At 43.3% G+C, this 16,088-nt stretch overlaps 2 protein-coding genes across 3 annotated transcripts in view; both read right to left on the minus strand.

Annotated features, from left to right (window-relative positions):
* sacs2 (sacsin molecular chaperone 2) overlaps positions 1–16,088 on the minus strand; it is a 199,074-nt gene that overhangs the window by 29,734 nt on the left and 153,252 nt on the right. The gene's annotated exons all lie outside the window — the stretch shown is intronic.
* trpm2 (transient receptor potential cation channel, subfamily M, member 2) lies at positions 791–13,649 on the minus strand. Of its 2 annotated transcripts, none has more exons than XM_070975568.1 (26): positions 13,308–13,649; positions 12,866–13,034; positions 12,574–12,754; positions 11,879–12,042; positions 11,593–11,773; positions 11,412–11,473; positions 11,136–11,336; positions 10,788–10,890; positions 9,754–9,875; positions 9,073–9,441; positions 8,533–8,670; positions 8,310–8,439; positions 8,076–8,221; positions 7,773–7,885; positions 6,760–6,858; positions 6,349–6,568; positions 5,370–5,488; positions 5,152–5,284; positions 4,260–4,431; positions 3,966–4,146; positions 3,717–3,886; positions 3,362–3,494; positions 2,650–2,725; positions 2,361–2,424; positions 2,166–2,244; positions 791–1,947 (listed from the first exon to the last, which is right to left on the minus strand). In XM_070975568.1, the coding sequence occupies exons 1-26, from the start codon at positions 13,478–13,480 to the stop codon at positions 1,920–1,922; spliced, it is 3,726 nt and encodes a 1,241-aa protein (XP_070831669.1). In that variant the 5' UTR covers positions 13,481–13,649; the 3' UTR covers positions 791–1,919. The 2 variants fall into 2 exon arrangements, with proteins under 2 accessions (XP_070831669.1, XP_070831670.1); XM_070975569.1 differs by having other exon boundaries at positions 12,574–12,660; positions 13,308–13,568.

Consider the following 16,088-nt stretch of genomic DNA (forward strand, 5'->3'; position numbering starts at 1 on the left):
TTTCACATTTGATGAAAAAAAAAAAAAAAAAAAGAATCTTGCCAAACCCAGTTGATGTCTTTAACTAATTTACTAATAATCGGACAACACAGGTTAAAATCTTTTCACTGTATACATTTTGGTCCAGAACAACAGCAGATCCGCCTCGTGGCGCTGTTTGTGGTATCACGAAGTGTTAAGAGAGTGAGAGCTCTTCGTTTTTCTTCTCTTTGATGCTGTGGCTAAAAATAGCTTCGGTATATCTTCAACTGCGGGGTGCCAGGTCAAATGATAACAATAAAAAAAGGGGGCAGGTATGTCAGAAAGAATAAACACTTTGCAGGCGAGCAGAACTGTTTACAGAATTTACAGAGTTTAATCTTTACAATTAAACGTCTTCATTCAAGTGACTGGAGGAACTTTGCAATCACTTCATAACGACTACACATTAAAGTGTGTTCACAGAGTAAGAGCATGATTTCTGATTAACTGGCGGTAGTAATTACTGATTTATCTGCATGAGGAAAAAGGAGGGTGTGAAACCGATACTGCGCCGTCTGGCCACCTCAGCCTGAGCCAATGAGCGCCCGCAGAGGCTGCTCCGAAACTACTGCAAGGCTGCATGTTTGGCAGGTGGACAAAAGCACTGTCGACAATTACAGATAACAAACGAGCATGCATGAGTTCACTGTACTGAGATAAATCCAGAAGTGAACAGCATGAGTTTGTTGTTTGTTTGTTTGAATCTCTGCAGAACAATGTGAGAGAACACAGCTTCACTATTAAACACCAAAAGAAGTCAAGACAATTCAATTTAGGTCGCTTTTTTTTATTATTATTATTAATGGTTAAGGCAAAGAGTGCTTGATTGTGTTACACAAGATTTAAATTGCAACATACACAAATGCAGGAAAACTGTGCAGATATTAGTATTTCAGTTGAGGAAGAAGTACCCAGAAGAATCTTTAATGAAATAAAAGCAGTTGTGGTGTACCACAAAGTAAAAATGCTCCATTACAAGTGAAACTCCTGCATTCAAAATTAAGTAAAAATACAGAGATATTAGTAGCAAAATATATCAAAAATAAAAGTTTCATTATGCAGTCTGGTCCCTTTCAGATGTTTATATTATTTTATACTGTTAGCCATGTCGTATTATTATTATTGATGCATCATCCTTTAAGCAGCATTAATATTGTAGCTGGCAGCACTGCAGAGGTTTTTTAACTACTTTGTATAGTATTGCATTATTTTATATGCTGTTTGTGAATGTAAATACTGACTATACCATCAGATAAAAGTAGTGGAGCAAAAAGCACAATATTTATGCAGGGGCATCTAGTCCCTCCTCCTGCCAATCAGCCTGAGCGCCTGCAACCCATCCACTGGTGGAGCTCCTCACAAGTTTTTTCATGATCTCCCTGAACTCTGCTCAGAGCCTCCAGCTCCCTCTGCCTTCCTCACCCGGCATCACCATAAACTGTGGGTCAGCTCTCCTCCTCTCATCACATCATCAATAAAACTACATTAAACTTTTGCAAGTTCTCCCTGTCTGAGTCCTTAAAACTTAAAAACTTTATACCACATCCCAACACATATGAATGCTAACATACAGCACAGTGCGTGGGCGAAACATTCATTTGTCTGTCCTGTGACATTTGTGCAAATAATTGAAAAATAATCTGCAGCAGCATGACATTATGGCTTCATAGTGTCTTGTTTTCTGTCTTTTTTTTTTTTTTTTTTCAAGTGTTTTCAGTGCAACAGAACTAATCTACATCAGCCATAACTAAAGGCCACATGAGCAGGCAGAGGACAACCTGTGGACCGAGAGTCACGTTTACAGCTACAGCAGAGCGAACATCAGAACTTTGTGCCGTGGATCTCTGCAACCTGCCGCAGATGCTCTCTTTGGTTTGAGTGAAGTCTGGTTTTGCCTCTCACCTCCGTGCCGTGGCTGCTCGCCACCTGAAAGGGAGACAATCACAAAATACCAGATCAGGTCAGAAGTGGTATTTGATGCCTTGTGTAGCTTATCTAGCATCGTACTTGTAATTATCTAAGGTCTCTGATTCTGATCTGCAAGGAGAAATAATAAATGAAATGTAAGAGGTAAGGAGATGTATATCCACACACCAAGCCGAATGAGAACCAAACATTATGGTTTTCTTTTTTTAAAAACTTACCCGCCCACATGGTCCTTAGTGTCTTCCTCTTTCTCTGATGTACTGGCATACGTGTCAGGGGAATCGTATGAAGTTAATGCTGCAGGGAAGAATATAAGTGAGTGCTAACAAGAGGGAGATTTGACGTGTGATATATTTGGAAAATTATGGCAGACATTTTTATATGAATAATGAATGAGGAAGTTGGTTGCTGACTCAGTGATGGTGCTTCTCTTGCTGCAAAACCTTGAGATTTCAGACTGTCCACAATCCAGACAACCTGACGAGACAAAATCAAAGTAGGTCAAATGCTTCCGATGGCTGCTTACGCAACGATGAAGATGACAGATTTTCCACTGGGGACGTCTGTAAATAAAATTCAACAAACACACATGGGTGCATCAGGGTGTGTGACGTCTCTTTTCTGCACCGTGCCTCGCTCTCTAATGTGAAATGCTACAGACACAGGTGCAACATTAGTGTTAACCAAAAATCAGGTCACAACCTGCTCCTCCAGTCCGGCCAGTCTTTTCACCATGGCATCCTCTTCCCTCTCCAGCCGATCAGTTATGGTCGTAACCCTCAGGAAACAAAACAAGCACACTGTGGGTTTCGGCCATTTATTTGAATATCACTCTCAGACTGTTGAATGTCATATACTGTATATATTTAGTCAAAGAGGAATTTGAACCTCATCAGACCTTACAGACTGTTAAATAGTACACTACAGTCTCCAGCCACTTAGCTTAGCTTAGCATAGAATAAAAACTGGAAACAGATGAAACCAGCTAGCCTGGCTCTGTCCAAAGGCAACAAAATCCCTGCTGTGGTCTTTATGCTAAAATAATCTGTCTCCTGACTAGCTTCATATTGGACGGACAACCATGAAAATGGTTTCGATCTTAAGACACATACTGGCCAAAACATCAATTTATTCCTTTAAACCCGCATTGACTGATTTTTGCTGTGGCTAGAAATGACATTGAAGGCTGGAAAACTTTTTTTCCCCCATGAGCGACACATTTACACATCACTCTAGATCATTTGATCCATTATTTGCACAAAAATACTGAGTAGGGCGGCTTTAAGGTTAGGTCAGGCCTAAAGGGCAGGACCTTGAAGGGTAGAAAAACATCCTACATAAACTGTAAAAATGCTTTAAATTTTTTAAGGACCATTACGCAGCTACACTGGTCTTCTCTCCTGTGGGATTTTACTTTTGGGCCATGTCCATGATTCGTCGCTCCATGCTCTGACTCTGCTCCCGGTGCATGGACAGCAGATATCTGTCCTTCATCAAGGCCTCCCAGGACAACAGCCCCTCTTCCTCAATCTCAGGAAGCGGCTTGTCTGAAAAACAGTGTCACATGCTCTTTCACTACCCTACTTCTTACTGCACATAAACAAATGGACACAACAACTGTCCGTTACAGACTCGGTTCTTGTGGAGATGGTTTTAGTTGTTACCATGTGACCTAAGCATGGAAAAAGATGAAGTGAGTGCTGTATGTAACCATGAAGTCTCCTTTCAGCACAGGCAGAAATGAATGAAAGGAATGATTCAATACTTACTTACGCTGGGCTGCCTGCCCAGCACCAAGCTCCTGATGAAGATGTAAAGATGGCTGAGGATGATGAAAGGAGGGGGCGCAGCAGGGCGGCTGTGGTACTCCTTAATCAGCTCGTATCTTTGAAACTTCCATATTCTGTCCGTGTTGTCCTGGACTTCCTGGAACGTGAAGCTGCGCAGGAACACAAACAGAGACAGAGTTCACACGACTGGGACTGAATGAAGACACAAGGATGTGGAGGAGAACTCACTTGAAGATCGCTATGAGCAGGTTGAGCAGCAGTATGTTGGCAAAAAGCAAGTAAATACAAAGCATGATGATGGTGAGCCACTCGGGGAAGGCTGGTGTTTGGTTTTCATTCAGCACAGGACACTTGGGCTTCAGGGGGTCGGTGCCGCTCATGCTGCATGACTCAATGCTAAAGGCAGCATCTGCAGAGGACAAAGAAAGTGTTTTCCTGCTAACACTACATACGCACAAACGGTTATTTACTCATTTTCACTTGACAAAACCACAAATCAAGTCATTTTCAATCTCCACTCACAATCATTATTTGCGGGAAAATCCCCAAATATGATGCGGTACGGCTCATAAACTGCCCCGCGTAAAATCCAGTCCAGCCGATTTTCATTGTGGATGAGGATGCCTTGTTTGGCCACACCGTACGCCACCACCCAGATGCTGAGCAGGAACATGAAGAAGAACATGTCCATCATCTGGAAGACAAAAATGTGGAAGCATCTGAGAACTGCACTGTATAAATACTACGAGTGCTAATATTAAAGTTATTAAGATATCAAGAAGTGGTCAGAAACAGAGATAAAACAAAATATAAAAGAACAATACTGAAACACTGAAATAGACGTTTGCAAGACATTATAGAAATGTCAGGCTGTACGGATGTGCTTTTAAGAGCTTTTTAAAGTCACACGCTGACTCAGCTGATCTGATATTGAAGGGAAGGTTATTACAAGCTATTGAAGCTAAAACAGTAAAGGCAGGATCCCCCTTTGTTTTAAGCCTGCTGTGGAACAACCTTTGATTCTCTGTCTCGAAGCAGAATACGGGGTTAAGAGGTCTTTTGCAGTAAGAAGTTTCTGCATCTAAAAGGTTGCCTTGTTGCTCCAGATATAATCTCTACACAAGCAGTAACAGGCTCTTTGAAATAACAGTTGAACACACGTCTCATCTTAGAGGCTTGGCTGACTGTGACCCAGTGTGGTAACAAACAGAGCAGCTGCAACACGTCAGAAAACACCTTATATTTAACACAAAGTGCACATCTCATCTGCAGACACCAGATGGAGGCCCAGTGAGGCAGAAGCCTCTTTCTGCTTTAGATAAAAGGTGTGTTGGAGCGTAGCACTTTGTGCTCTGCGGTTGCTCCCACGTTACATCAGATGGGCATTCCTTATATTTGAATGTAGCCCCCTCACCATCCTCCTGACTATGATGATTTTGGGTCCCAGGGTTCTACTGATAGTGAAGATGGCCATGAGACGAAGGCAGAAGACCACAAAATCGATGCAGAAGAGGACTTTACCCGCATAGAAGAGCTCAGTCGTCAGCCTGAAATAGGAAAACAGTGATTCATAGATAACTTGGAGAGCTCTTTCATGGCCTAAAGTGATTGTCTTGGAAGAAGGAAACTTACCTAAATGCAAGGCCGATAATAAAGAGGATGATGGACAGAACATCTAACATATTCCACATCTCGTTGATGTACACTGTGACTTTTTTACGAAACCCAAAGCCATCAGGATCATGAAACAGCTGAGATGGAAAAGACAAATTAAAACTGGCAGTTTGAGATTTTAGTACTGTGCTACTATAAGCAGATCTTACAATAAGGCCTATTCTGGATACAGAGGCTCCTATTTCTTTCTTTCTGAGTATGTGTGATAATGTCATAATATCAGTTTGGGCCATTTTACCATACAGTATATGCGTTAGTGAGTCCACAGAGCCTCCCAACCACTAGGGGGCTCCATGCAGCAGTTTTTTTTCAGGGGCATTTGGTTTTAAAGGTTCAACTCCAGTCCTATTTAAAATTTACATTTTAATTTGATATTTTTACCAAAACTTGTTGATTTAATCTGCTCTACAGATGCAGTTGCTTGTGCACGTCCCTTCAGATAAGCCTGATTCAACGGCAGAAAATCCAGCAAAAAATCCTGCAACTTGTGATAAATTTCCAATACGTGCTTTGCCCACAAAGCCATATAGTACAACGTGTGCAAACATATCCTGGCTCCAAATGGAGATTTGGCCTCATTATATTTGATGGTGCCATGTGTGTGCTGTATATATTTCTTGTGGAATCGATGTTTCACAAATACTTGCAGTAAAAACTTCAAAGGCTAATTCCCATCTTCAACATTTAGTGGAAGTCTGTGTAGCTTAGCTGTGGACATACACACATAATGAGGAAGAGGCCCTAAAGCCTCACATAGTCATCAGGAGCACTTTTAAAAGTCTATGAGTCTTTCAGGACAAACAGTCTGCCACTGTCTATGCTGATTTTTCTCCACTAATTTCATCATTTTCATCTCCAGAGCAGCTCTGCTCCTTCCAAATGTTGTCAAATGCTTCATTATTTGCACAGTGCATGCATCCTTGCTGCCCTCTCTCACCTGTCTGACCTCCTCGCACACCAGAGTGAACAGCCAGACGTACAGCAGCAGCTCCCAAGGAGACGGTGTGTCCTGGAAGTCGATCATCAGCACCACCGCAAACAGGAAGAGGAAGGCGAAGTAAGACACGATATTCCAGTAGAACTTGACCTGCGGGGAGCTGTACAGGGAGGACACTCTGGTCCAGCTGGCCAGAGGCTCCGGGGGCCTCGTGAGGCTGCTGTGGACAGAAAGGTCCCTGTGGTCAGAGACAACTTGTCTAAATATGTTTCTCAAGTGAAATTCCTTGCTTTCCTCTAACTGACCTGCAAGTGAAAAAAGTTAAATATCAAGGTGTCTATAACTCTTACACAGTCTCTCATGGTTTTTCAGTGAAGACACTCGTTTGCTCTGAGGCATCGATCTACTCACGATCTACTCGAATTTGTTCGAACTGAACTTCCTGTCACTTTCTCCACCGTCTTGATCTCCTCCTTCTTCTCAGTTTCTCTCTGGATGACTTCATCACGTCTAGAGAGAGTTAGAAGAAACCATAACACAAAAGCAAGTATGTTAATAGATTCAGATATGCTAACTTAAACCCTCCAAAAAGCTGCTTTTAATAATGCATCATGAATGACAAACAACATGAATCAGTTGTGGTTAGAAAAGAATTAAAGAGGCATAAAAAGTATTTGACTTCTTCCAAATATCACACAGCCGCTGTAAACTTCCCTTCAGTAGACATCAGCGCACTGTTATTTTAGCTTAATTTGGGAACATCATGAGGCTTTTGGATGTCTTGGCTGTTGTATGCAGGACAATCATGAGCCAGACTGACTGAGAAGATGGCTCATACTGGTGGAAAGAGACCTCATATTTTTTCTTTTTCCAAAAGTAATCTTAGATCTGAACTCAAGAGAAATGACATCTTCATCAGAGCATTATTTTTCGTCATTGCTCAGGGTTCCAGGGGGTTTCATCTCTGCGCGATGGCTTTAGAAGGGGGGTGAACAAAGGGCCCCACTGGCAGCAGCTTTGTTGGGCTTGTGTTACAGATGTGCTGAATCAGTGTGTTCATATTGAGTTGTGGGGAGCAGCTTCTTTCCCCCTCAGTGAGCGTCAGTTTCTGACCGCTGTTCCACTTTATTGGTTCAGTTTAATAAGTCAAGATTGTCCCATTTTGGATTTGACTGTATTGACTTGTTCTCTTCGCTGCATTCAATAAGTTTGCCGTTTTTTGTGGTTTTAGAAAGCAAAATATTGCTGTTTGGAACTCAGTATGTGCTTTGGAAACACATCGAGAGGGCATTTGTCTGCCCCATACTACAAATCTGCATTCACTTTCATATATACCATACCTCATGTGACCTGTGTCTTATTTCATTGATACACACTGCGCGAGCCCCTTAAATATGGGACAGTTGTGGGCTGATGAAACTCACCTGAAAACCAGAAAGCCAGTGTAGATAAGTGGGAAGAAAATCATGCAGACCAGAACTCTCCACACCGGGTTCTCCACCGAAAGCTCGCCACACCAGATCTGCGTCAGAAAAGCCTTCAAGACAGACGTGTTATCAGACCGGGTCGTACTGAAACTCGTATGCTCAAATCTGGGCCTCAAAATGCAAGTCCCATTCATCATTATGGTGCAAACAGATGGCAAATTTTTCCAAGTCTCACGTTTTCAAGATGCAGTCCGATACGTTCTAAAAGCCTCTGAAGATAACTGTAAAAGCTTGCTCTACCTGAACACCTGACTGAGCGATAAATGTTTTGTCATCAGCCTCCAGTGCCAGCCTCAGGCACGTCGTGTTTCCCCAAAACGGCGAAGCACGAACCAACAACTTCTTAGCCCGCTCTTCATCACTGTTGTGGCACTCACAAAACACACCTGTAACACACACACAATGAATGCTAACCTTGTGAAATCCCTATAGTTTACACCAGTAAAGCCACTCATTATGTCTGTGGTATTATACCAATGGCGTGTTTTTCATAATGATTGGCGAGCTCTTGCATTTGCTCCGCCTCGTCCGCATCACTTCCTTCCTTTGCCATTTTCTTCAGGATCTTACTGGCGGCCAGGGCAGCGGACATGCAGTCTCTACACTGTGCACACACAGATACAGGAAGATGCAAGGCCGCTTATACACAACACACAAACAAGCCTTTTCAAACTTTAAAGGTAAGTGTTTGGATCACCTGCTCCCAGGCGATTTCAGCCAGCTCCTTATTGTTCTGGACGATGGCCCAAAGGAAAAGGTCTCTGCCGTGGTCCCTCTGAGCTTCAGCAGCGTCCGGCCTGAGTGCAGTGTGAGAATCTGCCTCGTATTTAGACAGCTAGAGGAGAAAGGAAGGATTTCAGAAAGGCTGATGTCATAAGTTCAAATCCTCTCAAGGCATGTCCCACTCTGAAGACTTTGATCAGACATTGACTTTTTTTTAGTCAAACACATAATAATAATAATAATAATAATGTATAATAATGTATTTAACTATGCTTATATATGCTTAAATATGCTTATATATGCTTTAAAGAAGTAAAAAGTAAAACCAGATAAGGCAGATACGGTGACAAAAGGTCAAAATGAGCCCAGAGGAAGCAAAGACAAAAAAGTGAATAAGATTAAATAAAAAGGAATAAAAAACGGTTTAATAAAAGTTTGACTAAACATTTCACAAAAACAAAAGTTTTAAGATGAGGCTTGAAAGAAACCAGATATAAGTAAGAACATGGCTCACCGATGCAGATGAATCCTCTATAGACATGCATAAGTGGTTTCTGTCGGTTGGGGGAGGGTAGAGCGGCTTGGTGAAGCTGCCCAGCAGGTGGCGCACCTCGTCAGACACGTGAATCATGGAGATCGTTTCATCCAAGGAAGCTCTAGCCCTGGTGCTGATCGCCCGCCTCCTGCTGCGGCGAGAGCTCTGCACCCGCTTGGCCAGCTTGCGGAGGAAGAAGCAGCTGGGCATCTCTTTGTAGAGGTCGCACAGAGTTTTCTCGTCCTGCAGGAAATCCCTCAGATTCACGCCGTTCTCCAGCAGCAGACTCACAAACTGAGGCTTGTTACCCACCAGAGCTGAGGTCATGTACTCGTGGAGGTCAATGGACTGGATGGGAACAAACCAGTAAAACAAGGCGCAGTGAGCATCCCAGCAGGCAGCTTGACTGTTGCCTGACATGAATGCACACAGTTTATCAGAGCAACACAGTCGAAAAGTTGCCTTTCACTCAGATTTTTTGCTACTTTCTACTGCAACAAAGAAAGTTACAGTATGATCACACATGTTTTCCCTGTCGCACCAATACACTTGATAATCTTATCTCATTAACATACAGGGTTGCAACACAAGGTCAAGTGTCTGGCACATGTTGCTGCTGGTGTTGGTGTTATGGTATGTTTGTATAAAAGGTGAACTCGCCTTCCACTGGCTCTCCTCAGTGAAAATCTCCGTCTCAGCTATGTCCACTCGGTTCCAGGCTATAGCCAGCTCCAGCTCCCTCTTCCAGTTGTTGCTTCCCAGTGACTCGCTGATCCTCGAGGCTGAGAGGAAACGCCATTGTAACACAACTTATGCGACACTCGTATGAACCGGAGATTAAACAAGACAACAGGTCAACCACGATGCTGAATCAATGCACTGATGATGAGTCTGTTAATTGCAAGAAATGTACGAATGAGTAGAGCAGCAAATCCTCATGTTTGAAAAGCTGGAAGTAGAGGGATACTTGGCGTGTTGTTGCTTGATAATTGACTTCAATCAATCAATCATAAAATGTGCTGAAGATCAACTTCCTCTCTCTTTCTTATCAACAAACTGATGAGTGACCTACTTGTCACAGCTCGTTAATCCTGTACCATGGCACAGCCTGGGGTCGAAGGTTTTGATAATGATAAACACCGTAAAATGTTATCTGCACGGACAAGCAGCAAGTAGAAAAAAGGTTTTACCCAAGAACAAAGTTTCTACTATGACCTCAGGCGAAGAACGACAGCGGATGTCCCTGATGAGTGAGCAGGGCGACTGCCTGGAAACGCATTTTCATTACTCCGTTGTTAATGGAGCTCAGTGGAAATTATGGGCAAAGCAGTTCTGCGAGAATGATAATCCATCATGATCAGGGCCCTAAACTAATATCCACGGTCGTTTGGAGCACTTTGGCTCAGTATACATTTATAACATCGTGCATTAAGCTTGCTCTAAATGGGTTTCTCAGGAACATCATGAGGAAGAATACGTAAACAAGAAGAACTGAAGCTAAGTGTGGCTGTCAGTGTCTTTCTCTGGAGAAAGACAATCCTCAAGATGAAAATATGTGCTACCTTCCAGTCACTTTGTAACATTATACTTGCTAAGAGCTGGTTTGGCATCGAGCCTCTCTGTCTTCATGCTTAATGCTGTCTGGTTTGGCTTCAGTCAGGTGCTGAGCATCCGTGTGAAAGCCAAAGCCCCACCTTTGAGAAGTGCTTGAAGAATGGCCACGTCCATATCCCCGCGATTGTCCTCGCTTGCTCTGAACACCGTCAGCAAGTGAGACATCCTGATGATGTCCTGAATCTGGCACAGGAAGCAGACGTAATCAAGCAGGACTCGAAATTTAATTTGTATAGCACTCAAAGCACTTAAAATCTAAGTTACAAAGTGCTTCACAGAGCAAAAGACAAAACTTAAAATCACACCAGATACAATGGCTGATGTCTCTGGGGTACATTCATGGTCCCCAGAGACTGAACAATAATAATTTCATCTAGCATCATTAGGTCTAAATTTCAATTTCAATTTCAGTCAGCATGCTCACATACCTTCTTGGTATATTCTATTTTCTGGTCGTAGGAGAATTCTTCATACTCTTGGCCCAAGAACTTTTTCATTAACTGGTCGATGGCCTTGTTTGTGGCCCCGCTCCCTGGCAATGCTGCCACCTGGGCAATCACATCTGCTATTCTCCCAGAGCCCTCCAAGATCACACACGGTGTGTCGTTCAGCATGGCGTTATAGATGGTCTGAGAGGACAAACACAATTGGTCAGACCAGATGGAGGCACAGAGACAGAAACAGACAGAAAACTGATGACTCACTTTCAGAGTGCCCGTTCCTCCATCCAAAACCACACACACAACCGGGATGGTCACATTGCTCCCTGGAGGTTTGACAATAAAAAATCAATATTAAAAGCAGGACAGCTAAATAGAATCAGATTTGAGATGTTATCTGTAATGGCATGCTGCTTTTGCAGACACTGCTTCAGCTATTTTTAACCTTTTTTTCCAAGCGGGATTCGAGAGACGAATTTCTCCAGGCTGGTTCGCAGTTCAATCTCCACACCATACTGTCCCTGGGTCCCATTATCCACCAGCAGGAAGTGGGTGTGGTTGTTATCAAGGCAGGACAGCTGGCCCTGGCTCTTGATGTCCAGCACATAATGGGCTGGGAAAGAACCCTGCAGACAAGGAGGAGGAAGGTAGGAGAAGACTGTATGCTGTGCAGGTGATTAATTTTTCTACAAGACAGAGACGAACCATGTGTGTAAATGTGGTTATCGTACCTCTGAGTGAATCAGAGCATCCCTGTTGTGGATTATGCCCCATGTTGCAACTCCAATAGCCACGATCTCGCCCTCCGTGGACTTGCTCAGGGCGTAGTCCCTCACAGCCTGCCCTACATGCTTCATCACACCAGTATGTGTACCACCAGTGATGATCCACGCACCTGTGTACAACAAGCATATGTCCCAAATCAGTACTGCTGTACATATATTATTTGTTTGGCCACATAGTATAGAATATGTACAAATACTACATGTGGACACCAACACATATGATTGTTGAACATGTCATTGAAAAACCATGTGTAAATAAATGCTTTTTCTGAATTTGTTCATTCACAAGCAAGGTTCACCACTTTGTGAACACATGATTGTAGAAAGGATATTACTACATGGGCTCATGAGCACTTGGTAAAACTGTTGTGGGTGAACTCAGTTTTTTTTTGCCAATAATTACAAAGTGCTGTTGTGGTATAAAATGGAGCACAGCCAATAAGATTAGTTAGCAGTAAAGGAAGAAGGAATAGTCCTTTGAAGCATACAGTAAACAGTGTATTTGACTGCATGCCATAAAACCTTTGACTGCATGAATCTGAACAGAGTTGGAGCGAACGGAGAGGAGGCGACAGAGATGGCAGATGCCCACACCCCATAACCACACATGCTTTCACAGACTGGCTAATCATCAGGCTGACCTGTCGTCTGGGCCACTTTGATGAGACCTCTGTGGAACATGTTCTTGAGACGAGCCTTCAGATAGAAGTTCTTGGCTCCTCCGGTCACTGAGATCAGAAGGTTTGGAGGGGAAAGTTTCCACTGTTCAGTCAATAACTGGTACAGCATGTCAGGGCTGGTGTCCGTGGACACTCGTGCATACTGAGAATGGACATAAAAACACAGACGCAAAGGCAATGATAAAGACACACAGGCACACAGTTACATGCACTCACATAATGTTATGATAATGGAGAGGGAGGGTGGTTTCACCTTGCCCGTCTTTTGTCCCAAACCACCAAAGCAGATGTCTCCAAAAGCATCAGTGGGCACTTCGCGGATATGTCTGCGTTTGTCCCACGACTCGCCTGCGAACTCCTCTGGCTTGATGGCTTCAGCCACATGACCGGTTTTTGAGTAGCCACACTTGCATACATCAGCACTGGTGGACAAACAAAAGCTAGTATTTGTAATGTTTCCATGTAGCAAAGTGAAATAAGGTCAAACAAGATGTAATTACTCTGCAGACAGTTTGGGAAAAGTGACAAGCACTGGGAACAACTAATGAATTCAACTGATGTGTGATCCGTCCTCTCATATTAGCACGACAGAAGGCAGATGCTACAGTATCTCTGGATTATTGTGCAGCAGCACCTACAAGGTCAGTTCATGTTTTCATCAGCAAACCAACACAGTACAGAGCAGTTTCTCCTACCTGCCTCCTTTGTCAAAGAAGTAGCACTCCTTCTTGTGGATGTTCTCCCTGAACCAGGAGGCGAAGGCAAGGCGCTGGAAGGAAGGGGAGACAGACAGGCCCTTAGTGGGTCCGGCTACGCTGACAGCTAGAGAGTAAAACAGCTGCGACTTCACCTCTGCAGCTTCCCCCATCCTGGAGGCAACATGGGGGGCTAGGGTGCCTAGGCAGCCTGCCTGCTGAGAGCTGACAGCATGGCAGCAGAGAGGAGCTTCTGCAGTCAGACTGTGGGTGCTGGCTCATGCTCAGTACTGCATCAGTGATGTCAGAGCTGAGCTCCAGCCGAGCTGACTGCTGAAACCCGACTAAACCTTCCACTTACAGCACAGACAGCAGCTGGGCTGCAGATCTGGATCGATAGATAACTACATTATCTGAGTGGATTAATTACAAGCAGAATTTAGTCCAAAAGTATGAGTAAGAGTATGAGCAATCCACCGCTACAAAACACCCCAGCTTCTGTTTTCTCCTCACAAAGTACTTGTAAACCTTCATCCCGCTTTAATTTTGTCTTTTTCTATGTAGCATTTATATTACAGCAAGGAGAATAGTTCCTATATTAACGCCTATGTACTCTTAATAGCAAATGAAATATTCTCACTCCTTACACTGGTAATAGCTAAACAATAATCAGACTGTTGCATCACAAATCAAAAGCAAACACTCACCTTTTGAAAATGAGAAACCACTTGACTTAAGTGAAGCGAGTTCTGCTGCTGGTCCTCGATCACTTGCTGCGGGTGAATCTTATTCTCTGCTTTTGGTAGCATGACTGAGAGAATAAAAAAACAGAAAGTCTAATAACAGTTAAAAAAAACCTCTGCTTGGAAGAAGTAAGCAGAGCCTCAAATCTATAAAACCTGCAGACCCTGGGGTTTGGCTATTCTGACATATGTCTAACTTGCTGACATGTGATCTGATCTGCAGTGTCTCTTTTCACTGAGGCCCCTGGAACAGCAGGACACACACACCTGCACACACACACACACACCTATACGTGCCGTACCACACATTTAAAGACGACACTAACCCAATGATTCAGCCATGGCAATAAACCGTCCTTATCTCAAATGGTCACAAAAGCTGCAATTGCCTCGCAATGCTGCACTGTTATGGCTCCACCTCTCAAAACGAAACTAACCTCCTCCCCTTGAAACTCCAGACGTTCAGTGCGTCTGCCAAAAAAGATAATCCGCAGTCCAGCCAGCTGCCATTACCACCAAACCAAAGTACAGTGACATACAGTACACGTGTCATAAAATCTGAGTTTAACACATGGAGGCTCACCAGTTTAATTCACCGGTCTGAGAGCGTTTCATTCACATACCTTTCAGTCAGTGTTTTCAGACCCCAGGTGGAGGAGAGGAAGGCTCGCTCATTTTCAAACTTTGAGAAAAAAAGTCAACATTCAAGATTTGATTTGTTGTAGTTAAAATTTACTCGTCTTACTGCTCTCACATCCCCCTTTAAACAACAGCAACAGCGTGGAGTGTAGCTTGAAAAACACACACACACTTTCAGGTGTGTGCAAGCTATGTTTCATGTTTTTCGCCAGGCGTTACAGTACCTGTTGCCAGGTGACACCTCCAGAGTATTCAGCTAGGGATCTCGTTACTGATTGGAGGTCTGCTTATGATTCATTCATTCACACCAAATGAATTAGTTGTACTCATTCAGAGCTAAGCATAAAGGCTCGGTAAATAACCAGAAATGAACCAGGATGTAGATTCAGAGATAAGTAGCTTAAGTAGAGGTGCATGTTTACTCAAAAACAGGTCAAAGGTCTAACAAGGCAGGCAGTGGCAGCACCACGTGGTGGTCCTGTTAGGACCTGGCAGTGTGTCTCTCCCTTGTGTTTCCTTTTCCCAGTGTGTTTTTGTCTGTCTGTCTTCCCCTGCCTGTGCAGCTGGGTGTGTCCTGCACATGGCCGGCTCCGCCTTCCTGCGCACACCGGTGGCTGATCAGGCCAATCAGGCACAGGTTAAAAGGACAGAGTTCTTCCTCACCTGTTGCCGGATTGTTCCAGTCTCCTTCCTCCTGAGATCCTTCCAGGCCTGTTTGAACATCGTTATCGTAAGTACTTTCGTCTCAAGCTATCGTGAGCGTGCTAATGAATTTGTTTTCCACCTTTAATGGTGTGTTTTCTTTTGTTCCAGTTGCCTGCCTGCCACTTCCACGTGTGCCTTGCCTCAGACCCGTCGTACGGCGCTCCCTTAGTTCTTTCCACTCTGTTAGAGTGCGCTTTTCGTTTATTGTTTGCGCTTTTTGTTGATAATAAACAGTTTTTTTTTATTATTAACTATATATTTATAAAAATGGCTCATTGTGAGTTATCTAGGTGAAATAACAAAATGATTAAGATAATCAAGTCTGTAACTGTAATCTGCCTAAATAGGAATACTAATTTTCCTATCTATCTATCTATCTATCTATCTATCTATCTATCTATCTATCTATCTATCTATCTATCTATCTATCTATCTATCTATCTATCTATCTATCTATCTATCTATCTATCTATCTATCTATCTATCTATCTGTGTGTGTGTGTGTGTGTGTGTGTGTATATATATATATATGTGTGTGTGTGTGTGTGTGTGTGTGTGTGTGTATATATATATATATAGAGAGAGAGAGAGAGAGAGGTGTGCTGTTTGCACATGGCACAGACAGACTTGGAGAGAAGCTGCGCTGGCTTGCATGAATTCTGTGAGGAAATTCGAGTTTTGCTGGACGTATAGA

The sequence above is a fragment of the Chaetodon trifascialis genome, chromosome 12 (genome assembly GCF_039877785.1).
Source record: "Chaetodon trifascialis isolate fChaTrf1 chromosome 12, fChaTrf1.hap1, whole genome shotgun sequence".
NCBI lineage: Eukaryota > Metazoa > Chordata > Actinopteri > Chaetodontiformes > Chaetodontidae > Chaetodon > Chaetodon trifascialis.